The 11,788-nt window shown below is 41.2% G+C and overlaps 3 protein-coding genes and 1 non-coding gene across 6 annotated transcripts; 2 read left to right on the top strand and 2 right to left on the bottom strand.

Annotated features, from left to right (window-relative positions):
- Positions 1–115: 115 nt before the first annotated feature.
- LOC4351650 (protein GAMETOPHYTE DEFECTIVE 1) lies at positions 116–2,722 on the bottom strand. 2 transcript variants are annotated; one of them, XM_015764671.3, is made up of 4 exons: positions 2,394–2,722; positions 1,075–1,655; positions 773–930; positions 116–661 (listed from the first exon to the last, which is right to left on the bottom strand). In XM_015764671.3, the coding sequence occupies exons 2-4, from the start codon at positions 1,612–1,614 to the stop codon at positions 427–429; spliced, it is 933 nt and encodes a 310-aa protein (XP_015620157.1). In that variant the 5' UTR covers positions 1,615–1,655; positions 2,394–2,722; the 3' UTR covers positions 116–426. The 2 variants fall into 2 exon arrangements, with proteins under 2 accessions (XP_015620157.1, XP_015620158.1); XM_015764672.3 differs by having other exon boundaries at positions 1,075–1,658.
- A 286-nt stretch (positions 2,723–3,008) lies between these two features.
- On the bottom strand, positions 3,009–3,530 carry LOC107276091 (bisdemethoxycurcumin synthase). Its single transcript, XM_015763670.2, has one exon. The coding sequence runs from the start codon at positions 3,528–3,530 to the stop codon at positions 3,009–3,011; it is 522 nt and encodes a 173-aa protein (XP_015619156.2).
- Positions 3,531–6,369: 2,839 nt separating this feature from the next.
- On the top strand, positions 6,370–8,683 carry LOC4351651 (nifU-like protein 1, chloroplastic). Of its 2 annotated transcripts, none has more exons than XM_066305977.1 (4): positions 6,370–6,720; positions 6,974–7,064; positions 7,235–7,554; positions 8,206–8,633. In XM_066305977.1, the coding sequence occupies exons 1-4, from the start codon at positions 6,640–6,642 to the stop codon at positions 8,395–8,397; spliced, it is 684 nt and encodes a 227-aa protein (XP_066162074.1). In that variant the 5' UTR covers positions 6,370–6,639; the 3' UTR covers positions 8,398–8,633. The 2 variants fall into 2 exon arrangements, with proteins under 2 accessions (XP_066162074.1, NP_001410280.1); NM_001423351.1 differs by having other exon boundaries at positions 6,560–6,720; positions 7,238–7,554; positions 8,206–8,683.
- Positions 8,684–11,241: 2,558 nt separating this feature from the next.
- On the top strand, positions 11,242–11,314 carry TRNAR-UCU (transfer RNA arginine (anticodon UCU)). Its single transcript has one exon. It is a non-coding gene; the product is annotated as a tRNA-Arg (tRNA).
- The last annotated feature ends 474 nt before the right edge of the window (positions 11,315–11,788 follow it).

The raw sequence follows: 11,788 nt of genomic DNA on the forward strand, positions 1-11,788 counted from the left end.
CAAGCTATAAACACTACTTTCTGCTAGTCCAGTTGCCGTCAACAATCCATAACAAAAAATCATGATCCAGATGCTGAATATATAAAAGCTAAAATGTAGATCAAAACTCATGATCGATCGATGTAGATGGTCCGATCTTTCATAGCGGAAGAATGAACAATGTGTAACTATTTAAGTAGCAACCAAAATTGCAATATCTGAGATGGATTGGAATGTGGTACAAGAGAATTGTGTTCTCGCTCTCAAGAACAAACAAAAAATTTACCTATTCTTCAGACAATACACAAGTCATAAGACTTCACTCTGCTAACTTGCACAGGCCCTTCTTGAGTTTCAACTGGGAATAGGATTTCGTTGCCATGGCTTAACTGCTCTTGCTGCTCGACAAAGAGGGACTCATCACCATCATAAGGTAAATGCAGTAGTTCAATCATCTTCATTGGCAGAAGGTTCTGGATTTATATCAAGAGATTGTGGTTCTCCTTTGTAAGCTGGCAATTCCAAAGATAGCAGATCTACTTCATGAGGCATAGGATCCCAACTAATCCAGTCAGCAAGCTTGAAGTCTGCTGAATTCAACTGCCTATTTGGTAACAGCCTGTCGATTCTAATGGTTTCCTTGTAGAAGTGCTTTTTCCTCAGAGCCTTGGAAACCAGTGACCTGAGAATGAACATATGGCTTAGAATACATGGCACGGCATCATGATTCATGCTAAACTGCCTAGCTTTCTAAAATAAGCTACGGATATCATATAAGAGACGTGCAAGTGACCTGCAGTTGACGGATAGAGCAGCTTTGGCTCGTTGGGTAGAAAGGCCAAGCAAATAAGAAGATAAGTTTATGGCATCATAGGGTCCTCTAATTTCAGAAGCAGTGTGAGCAGCACTTGATATGATGAGATTCTTTCCTTTAGTCCACTCCACCAAGAGCTGAAAAAAGGTGAAAGGTTTTGGTTACTAAGGAACTGAGTAATACAAGAGCTGAAAAAAGATGAAAAGGTTTTGGTTACTAAGGAACTGAGTATTAGTATTACGATATGCAAAGGCAATAAGGAAGAGCAAGAGATGGCCAACCTTGGCTTCGGCTATGGCCTGTCTCCTTGAAGCGGCATCAGCGATGAGGGGAGAATAGGCGATCTCCAAGTGCAGGCCCTTCTGCAGTGCAAGCTTGAGCATGGGGAGCTTGAGGCGGAAGGACAGCTTGTGGGAAAAGTCGATGGAGACAATATTGAGGTGGTCAAATGTGGCCTGACAGAGGTGGTCGAAGGCGGCTTGGGTGAGCGGCCGCGCGGCGACGATGTCATAGGTGCGAAGGAGGCGAGCGGCAGAGGGGGCCAGGGCGGAGGCGCAGGCGGCAGCGGAGTCGAGGGAGAGGGTGATGCGCGTGTATTGTAGGAAGGGATGTCGACGGCGGTGGAGGGAGGCGGAGGGTGACACCCGGAGAGAGGAGGCAATAGGTGCATGGGAGTCAGTGAGTAGGCCACGGTGAGGGTGATCAAGCGCGACCGCGGAGTAGCCGAGGTCAAGGGCACGGGCGACTACGCTAGTGTTGGTGGTGGTAGATTTGGAGTCGTCGGGGAGGATGCTGAGGTCGAAGAAGCCGGCAGGCGCCATGGCAAACAGTGGTATAGCTAGGAATTTTTCCTTGGGTAGTCCTACTTCAAAATTGCAGGTTAACATCACATACCAAAATTTTATACACAAGTTCAAAGTTAGTGAAAGGGCTATACAAAATTAGAAATATAACAATAGAGTCTTATAACAACAATAGTCAGCTAACTTAACAAGCAAGTTAAAATATGCAAATATTATAGAGATTTTCTCCCATCCTTGGAGAGGTATATACCTCCTCGTATTTGAGATATACCTATCCATAAAACAAGTCTTGTGCCAACTCAGTCTCTCTCTCTATCTCTCCCTCTCTGCTACTAGTGTGTGTGTTCTAACGAAATTTAGGGCGACCAACTATGTTCCTTCCTAAAAATGGGAAAAGTTGTGTTCCTTCCTTGTCAGGGACAAGCCAATGATTTTGAGGTTAGGTATTCGAAATGTGAAGGAATAAGAAAATTTTACAACCCAAAGCCTAATTTTGATATGTTTAATTTCATGTAGTTCTAAACTACTATTAGATAATATATAGCAGATATAAGTATAATTTCATAAATTCATAAAATTGGCTATAAATTGAATGTGCTTAACATATGAAAGTAGGAAACTTCTAACTGGCAATGCTTCACAAGGTTCAAATTGGGAGTTTGGGAGTTGGGACAAGGTTCAAAACTGAAAGTTCAATTGTTCAAATATACTAGCAATCAATCAGCCATCCCAGGCTTCAAATGAAAGAGATGTTCCTAATCCAAAATCGCAGCACCACAGCAGCAGACAACAATTACCTTGGGCTTCTCGGCCTCTCGGGGCAGCGCAGAGGGCGTCGGCGGCGGCGGCGGCGGCACCGCGCGACGGCGCGAAGCTGGCCGGGCTTGGCTATTTGGCGTCGGGCGCGGCGGCGACTGCGGCTCTCGCCTCTCGGCTTCTCAAGGCGACGCGATTGCACGAGGCGGGAGCAAGGCGCGAAGGCGGGCGGGGGTTGGCGAGTTGGCGGACAGCGGCTCGGCGCGACCGCGAGACCGCGTCTGATCGGCGGGCGGCTGCGGCTGCGGCGGCGGCGGCGGCGGCGACGCGACGGCCTGAGAGAGAGATGACGCAGTTGGTGGGTACGGACAGAGGGACAGACGGAAACCCTCCCGGCTTTTCACAGCGAAAAGAGCGAGAAAAAAAAAAGAAAAAAATAGCACAGGAAAAAAAGTACCAAAAAATAGCACAAGAATTTTTCGCTTTCAATCAAAAGCACAGGCTACCGATTTTTCATCGCCCAGTAGCACTTCCGTCGGATTTGGAATTAACAGAGTTAGATTAAAGTATAGAAAATTTTTGTTTGACCCATTTGCCCTTCATCTTCCTTGCCGTAATCTCCCATTGTGTCATCTTGTTCTCTTCATTCTTTCTCTTTACCAAACCCTAGCTCTCACTCCCATTCGATTGGACACCATGTGGAAGACAGGGTTTTTGACGGGGGCTCTCGGGTTGGTGCCCACGATGACGGCGCTGGCGCCGCGGCCAAACAGCGACGCGGCGACGAGGGTGTCGAGGTGGGCCTCGTCGGGGGCGACGGGCGCTATGAGGAAGACCTTCGCGCAGGCCACGAGCACGCGCGCACCGTGGGTGTTGTCGGCGATGTCCTTGGCGAGGCGGAGCAGCCGTGCATGTAGAGGATGGCGCGCTGGACGGAGGCCGAGGAGCGCCGCAAGCCGCTTGTCGGCGCCAGGGGTGTGGGCGCCGGCGTTGGTGGAGATGACGAGATGGGTGATGTCCGCGGCAGGGTGGTCCCACTCAGCGATTGCCCTCGCCGCGGTGACCATGGCCAGCTCCGGCATGACGTCCTGGGCGAAGCTGAGCCGCACGTCGAGTGACGGAGCGGCACGCTTGAGGAGTTCTCGATGGCCGGCGATCGTCTCCTCCGTGTGGCTCATATGAACCAGAGCAATATGGTCTTTCTAACTCTTAACTAACAGCTAAACAGTTCACTGGAATGATGACCACGACGGAAGTGCTATGGGGGGAAGAAAAATCGGTGGCATGTGCTTATGATCGAAAGTAAAAAATTATTGTGCTATTTTTTTACTGCTTTCTTTCCTGTGCTATGGATCGAATTTTCTAAAAAAAAGAAGACTTGGCGCCACAAATCTAAGCTCCACACTGTTGAATTTTAGATCACAGGATTAAAATACATGATTAAAATAATATTGGTAAGTTACGGTTATATCAAAGGCAACACAAATCATTCATACGATATGGTAAGCTTTAAAATTTACTGTTAAAATACACAACATAAATTAACTTTTATCTAGAAAAACTATCTACAAATATTCAGAATCAAAATATATAAAAGTTACAGAGTAATAAAAAAGTTACAATGTAATTATAATTATAAAGTAATTATACATGTAACTACAATGCAATTTATATTTACATGTGCAATTATAATATAATTTATGTGTAAATAGTGTAATTACCTTCACTAACCTGAACATGTCATGCAGAGAAAAAGGACTCGCCACCTCGGGAACAAATTGTTCGATCGGCTTATCCAAATACACTTTTGCAGGAATAGTGATGAAGATTAGATGGCAGACAAACTAACTGTATTTAGCCAAAAAAATTATGTCAACATATTTTTAGCTAACCCAAAAAAAGGAAGCAGTGGAAAAAGAAGTGGGCGAGAGAGGGTTACCGTGCGACGAGAAGCGTGTGAGGCGCAAGTGTGAAGGTGGGATAGTGCTGTCCGCCAGTTTTTCCCGGACAAGATCATCCCGAATATTTGGAGGATATTCTTTTTTTTTGAACCATCCCATACCAAGGGTTTGTTGGATGGGATGGTTCAAAAAAAAGAATGGGTTTGTTGGAACCATGTCACCCTAATTTTGTAAAATTTGAGATATGTCACCTGTATCTCAATGATATGTAGGACACACATGAGTCAATGACATGTGAGTCAGGGTGGCATATCACAAATTTTACAAAATTTATGTGGCATGGTTCAAATTTTCCCTTTAACCAAACACATGTTTTTTTTTGGGATGATCCTCCCATCTTTTTCCGAGATATCCTCCATGCATAGGGAATAGGGAAGAGTTAGGGCAACTTAGTTTTTTTTTTTTGGGGGGGGGGGTGATTGGGCTAATGGGCTTGAAATAATGACTTAGTGAGGAGACGAGGGATTAGGATGTGCCATGCCTTTCTAAGGCTGTTTAAATTGGAAGTTTGGTAGAAATTGGAATGATGTGACGGAAAAGTTGAAAGTTTGTGTGTAGAAAAGTTTTGATGTGATAGAAAAGTTGGAAGTTTGAAGAAAAAAATTTGGAACTAAACACGGCCTAACTCCTTTGAATGAATATGCCTCTTTTTTTATCTTTTTCTATGCACATTCTAAATATAGGCTTCATATATATATTTTTTTCCCAAGATCTTGGACATTCATTTGGTCACTACAGCATGTGGATTGCATATGGTGTTTTTTCAACACAAAGATGCACATGAGGAGAGAGAGGAAATGATGCTATTTTTGTCAATAACACGAGCACATTAGTTAGGACTAATGAACGAGTGCACGGTGTAGACACGTGGTGCATGTGTTTACTATTTGTCTATTTTTAGAAGAGAGAGGATCCATTATACTGTGAGTTTGTGAGATGTCTATGATTTGCCACTGACTTTATCACGTTCTATAATATGCCATCAACTTTTGCTTAACTACTACGATTTACATTCACCGTTCAGTTAGTCGTCGTTAGTACTGTACATTTTTTCCAAATGACCAACATACTCCTGCAACAAAAACTTCCAAAATTTGAACAAAAATTCCGAAATTTCATATTATAATCATAAGATTTAATTCATCAACTTGCATTGTTGTATCAAGTCATTCTTGCTTTCAACTTTGTAAAGCATATCCCTCAATAAATAAAAAGAAAGAGTATTATTAAGCATAATTTAATTCATCTCTATCAATTTATTTAATATGGATAGTTAAAAACATAATAAATAAATATATATATATATTGACTTGCTGATATTAAAAAAAGATTAGAAATTTTATAGATACTTTAAAATATATTATGGTTTTTATAAGATTATTATTATTTATTTGGAACTAAAGTGTATTGAATAAAATAATTTGCCTTCAATCTATGCAATCATTGCTGCCTGCTGGATAGGACTTTAATTTGGCTGTAGCTGCGTTGGGAACGAACCGACTAGAAACGGACACAACAAGTGTTGATCCAATGTCACGCGTGGGAGAGCGACCTGAACAGAGCCAACGCATGCAAAACCGACAAAAGTCAGGAGAGACGGGTAGAAATCGGAGGAGGATAGAAACATTGTAGCATTTTTTAAAAACATAATAACCAGATAGAGATACAAACGACATACCAAAAGATCCAGCGAAAACATTAATAGTGGATCTATTCTAATATTGGTGTTATTCACATGTTTAGCAAGTATTTTTTCTAATGTTCTAGTGTTGTACGGAGTACGTAGTATTATTCGGATGTTTCAATGATATTTTATAATGTTCATCCGTAAATGTTGCATGATGCATGAGGTGTTTTTGAATATTTTAGCAAATATTTCATAATGTTTCAATAGTTATATCTCGAGTTTCACAAATAATGTAAAAATATTTTAATTAATCATGTTTTTTTTATCAGAATTATAATCATATAATATCTTGTTATAAATATTTAACTACATACAAGTACAACGGTGCAATCAGATTACAGATCGAATAAATAGTTGTCAAGAAAAGATAGTTAACATCTTGTCAAAAGATTTGTTAGAAAGAAACAGGGGGGTATAAGATGTCCCACCATGCATCATGCATGCAAAATGCCAAAATTGCATGCAATTTTAACAGCAAAATGCGGAGGAAGCATGAGGACCCCATTTTTAGACGTTTCACATAAATAGCTGCTCGAAACACCATCACGGCCAACAGCTAGCGAGAGATCGAGCGGGACCGGAGGAGCCTACCGCGCGTCTCGCCGTCTCAGCTCCGCAAGGCTTGCAGCCCTGCCGGAGATGCAGACGACGACCGTGCCCATGGCGGCAGCGGCGGCGGTGGCGCCGTCCACCACCACCTCCTCCTCCGCCTCCTTCAAGGTTAGGCGACGCCACACCTCTTGCATTTGTCTTTTTGGCGATTCCTTCGATCCTTACTTGATATAAACCAACCGAGCTGCCCGCCTGGTTCTTGCATTGCATGAGAAACGCCTAGAGATCTTCTAGCTAGCTCCACAAGATGATGAGTTAGACGACCTGGATTCGAAGGCTCACCCTTCTATTTATTTGATATTAGATCATTCCCTGATATTTGCGGTTTTTTTTCCTGCATTGCATGATTGGAATGTCCAAGGTTGCGGCCTATGCTTGGTCGTCATGCCGGAGCAGCTCCTCTCCGGCGACAAGATTGGTCGCCGCCCCCAATCACCAGCGACCACCGCTAGGTGAGGCTGTTGCTTTTAAATGCACACAAAATTCCAATGAAATCGAGCAAAATTGCATATATTCACTATTAAATAATTGAAATAAACCGAACAATTCAGCATACCTACTGGACATTTTATATTCTTATGAACTGGACCCGTGTCTGTTCCAATTCATTCTGTTGTTGTAGCAGTTGTTGGAGCCATTGCCGGCCTGGATCCGGTTACCGCGGTGCAGCTGCCATTAACCGCTGGGAACGTCGAGTCTGTTCTAGATCAAGTGCGCCCTTACCTGACGGCAGATGGAGGGGATGTTGCCCTTCATGAAATTGCCGGGAATGTGGTGAGGCTGAAGCTTCAAGGAGCTTGTGGATCGTGCCCAAGCTCGCTGATCACGATCAAGAGGGGCATCGAGCGCCGCTTGATGGAGAAAATACCAGATGTTGCTGCTGTTGAACCTGTTACAGATAAGGAGACTGGGCTTGAGCTGAATGAAGAGAATGTTGAGAAGGTAAACTGATAATGAATTGAATTGAATTGTCAGTTGTAGCCTTTGTTGCACATGCAGAAACAAATTGATGCCTTGAAAATTTGTTGAAAAAAAAAGCTTCAAAGAGAGAACTTTGCATAGCTACCTCTTTATGACAAATTATTTACAATAACATAATTAGTTTGTGCTGATCAGCAAAATTGTTTTGGAATTTTTGTTAAATTTTCATTCAAGTATTGGCATGTCTTCCTTTTCCAGGAACTGCATCATCTGTTAGATGATGTCACTTGTCATTTCCTGGGGATAAAAAGAACCGCATACTATTACTGTATTATATTGATCTATATTGATTTTATTGTGGTTCACTTGTTCATAACATTCCATTTTGAATTTCTATTGGTCGATGTTGCTTACCACTAATGCATCTAGCAGTATTATTCGAAATATACAAAAAAAAATGTGTTCATAATTTAAGTGAGCAATTCAATGACATGGTAGTTTTACTCAGCAAATATATCTTAATTCTCATCACATGTGGATTCATTAGTCTCTATGGTTCACACCATCATATGTTTGTAAGTTGGAATTGCTCTTTCCATAATATGGATCAAAATATATAATTGGCAGTAATAGAAAAGAGATGTACTGACAATGCATTTAATTTTTCACTAGGTTCTCAATGAAATCAGGCCATACCTTGCTGGCACGGGAGGTGGTGGCCTCCAGTTTCTCATGATCAAGGGCCCCATTGTGAAAGTTCGGCTCACAGGCCCTGCTGCAGTTGTGAGGACTGTTCGGATTGCCGTGAGTAAGAAGCTCCGAGAGAAGATTCCATCCATCCAAATCGTCCAATTATTGTCATAGTCTGAAGAATATCTGTGTGCCACCCCTCTCAAGCAGCACATCTGCAACACTGTACAGAAAATTGATGTAAATTTGTAAATTGGTTGCATTTCAGAAGCCTCACGAAGAGTTGCCCATCTTTAGTCAGCATTCAGCACAGGGATCAGATATATCATATACTATCTGTCTAGATCTGTAATGAAGTTTTGATCTGTTCCTCTTGAAAGAAAGATGGAAAAGTGTGTTTCTTGGTGGAATTCTGGAGTTATTTTAACCCATCGTAAACAACAGCACACGTTGACTTAAATTTAACTTGCCTTTTCTCTCTCTAATTTTGTGCAGCTCTGCCAAAGAGTGCAAATTAGAAAAACGTAAACTCTTGTGTATCAAAGGATTTCTCGAAGCATGGAAAACACGACGGAACAGATGTTTATCAAAATCTACAGGAACTTCTGAGTCTTCTGACTTAGAGATTCGTTTTGTGTACAGAAAGGCATGTCGACAATGTAATTTTGTGTGAATGGCTCTGTGTTGTGCAATTCTGCGAAGAAATTAAAGCATAAAAAGAAATGGTGGTGTATTCCATGTTTCTACCTGCACATGAAAAGGTTAAACAAAGCAAAAGAAAATAAATATGAACAATTGCGGCATGATATGCCGATATCTAACAAAAGAGGTTTTTGATTCTTTCCTTGCTATAGGTTGGTTGTAAATATGCAGAGAGCTTTGAGGCAATGTGAATTGGAGTGGCTATAGCATTGCCTTGTATAGATATTAACATTCATAAACATTGATCCATTTTCTTGGCTATTTGATACAGGAGTTCTAAGCTCTCAGAAATTGCTTTTAAATGCTTGTCTCTACACCAAACACACCAGTTATACGCGAAACCAATTCAATGTAGTTTCTGACAAAGAGAACTAGAACAAGCTCTCAATGTAACAGCATGAGCTACATACTCTCTGCAGTGGCATTCACTTGTATTTGTCTAAAGAAACTCCAATAAAGTTTAGGCTTGAATTGTTGCTTAAACAGTCAGGTGACATCAAGTCATCAACTATAGCACTAGCTGCATTACTGGACAATCAAAAACTGATGAGAAGCTCACTACATATCTTTTGGACCTCCCAAGTGACACATAATTGAATATTTTCACTCACATCTTCAAATCGTAGTGGTGGCATTATGTTGTAATCCCTCCGTCTCCGTTTCACAATGTAAGACTTTATAGCATTACCCATATACATATAGATACTAATGAATCTAAACACATATATATGTTTAGATTCATTAACATCTAAATGAATATGGGCAATGCTAGAAAGTCTTACATTATGAAATGGAGGGATTACTTACAAAACAAAGCATGAACCAATCAGATCTAACACCAACAAGGCAACAATGGCATTCAGAAATTTGCATTGACAAGAACAGTATCAGATCCAGAGGCCAACCAATCGGGACCAGGACATGAACAATTGAAGAACAAATGAGCAAGCAAGCAAGAACTGAAATCCATGCCAAATTTCCAAGAAACTGCAGCTCTGGTTTCTCATCCCATTACACGGAATTACACATCGGAGATGTCATGGCATCCGACGACGAGGCGATCTGAAGTGACGTCACCCGCGTCGGATCCGATCGAGCAAACGAAAAAAAAAAAGAAACATAACAAAAACAGGGAAAACAGAGCAGATCTAGGAGGAGGCGACGGAGGGGAGGAGGTGGGAGACGACGAGGTAGGAGAGGAACCCGGCGAAGGCGAGCAGGAAGGCGTAGTCCACCGCCACGAACAGCGCCGTCGATCCGTGCCCCCTCCTCTTCTCCGCCGCCGCAGCCGCATTGCCGGTGCCGCGCGTCTTGGTCGCCTCCATCTCCTCCTCGCTCCTCCGGCGAGGGCGCGGCGAGATCGCGAGAGAGATGGCGAAGGGGAGAAGCCGGCGGCGAGTCGGAGTCGGGCGTCGTGTCGCGGCGCGGGGAGGGTGCCAACCGACGTGACGAACGAGGCTTGCGGGGCAGCACGTGTATACGTATGCGTATTTACAATTTCGAGTAAATACGTATACTATGATCAAAATACCACAAACTATTTTTTATAACTTATTATTAGTGTATTACAAAACTATAAATTTCATATTTAATTTATCACGAAACTACACATTTAAGATGTAGCATAATATATTTAGTACTCCCTCTGTTTCAGGTTACATATTTAGTAATCCCTCCGTTTCAGGTTACAAGATTTTTTTATTTTGATCTAAATCAAACTATTTTATTTTTAACTAAGTTTATGGAGAAATATAATAATATTTATAATACTAAATTAGTATCATCAAATCAACAATTAAATATAAATTCATAATAAATTTGTGTTAGGTTGAAAATATTACTGTCTTTTTTATATATTTAGCTAAACTTAAACTTAAAGCAGTTTAACTCTGACCAAAGTCAAAACGTCTTGTAACTTGAAACAGAGGGAGTATATCGTTATCACAGAACTCTCTCCGTAAAAAAAAATCAACCTATGATCCCTCCTAGGACATTGTATTTGGACATAGACAACATATATAGAAATAGAGTATGCCGGATACATTGTTCTAGGAGGGAATCACATCCGCTCTTAAGTTAATTTTTTTTTTTTGACAGAGGGAGCATATGTTTAGAACATATTTAGTTACAAAACTATAACGTTAATAGCTCCAACGTGACAATGGTGTTAGGATTTAAAGTAAAAAAACTTATATAGTTTTGTTATAGCTTCAATATTAAATATCGGGTGATTCATAGTTTCCCGATAAATTTAATGTTAAATACTATATAATTTACCTATAAAATGAGTAAAACGGAGGGCCCAGGAAAGAGAAGGCGCCTGTGGCCTAATGGATAAGGCGTCTGACTTCTAATCAGACGATTGTGGGTTCGAGTCCCACCAGGCGTGTCTTCGTTTTGGATTCTACTAATCCTATTGCAACTGTTGCTCAGTTGGATTATGGCTTATAATCGTTGTTTAATTTCAAAACCTGAGCGTAAGTTATATTTGAAAACATGTTTGATCACTAAAGAAATCAGAGGAGCACTAACCATGGTGCATTGACTTTTGCTTAATATTATTTCAACTCAAAATGATTTGCTACACCTTTTATTTTCAAAAATTTACATAACAAATTTTCAAAACACACACACAAATAGAGAAACTGTGCACCATTGGTATTTAATATCCTGTACTATTGGTGTACCTATAAAATTTAGAACAATCCATGCCATCCGTTTTAGGATAACTGTACACGATACATCATTATATATTCATATGGTAAGGAATCGCAAAATTACAATATTATAATCTTGAGAGGTCATAATCAGGAAAAAAACCGTCACCCACACATTGACAACACCAAAACACATACCCGAGAGA

This window comes from Oryza sativa, chromosome 12 (genome assembly GCF_034140825.1).
Source record: "Oryza sativa Japonica Group chromosome 12, ASM3414082v1".
Taxonomy (NCBI): domain Eukaryota; kingdom Viridiplantae; phylum Streptophyta; class Magnoliopsida; order Poales; family Poaceae; genus Oryza; species Oryza sativa.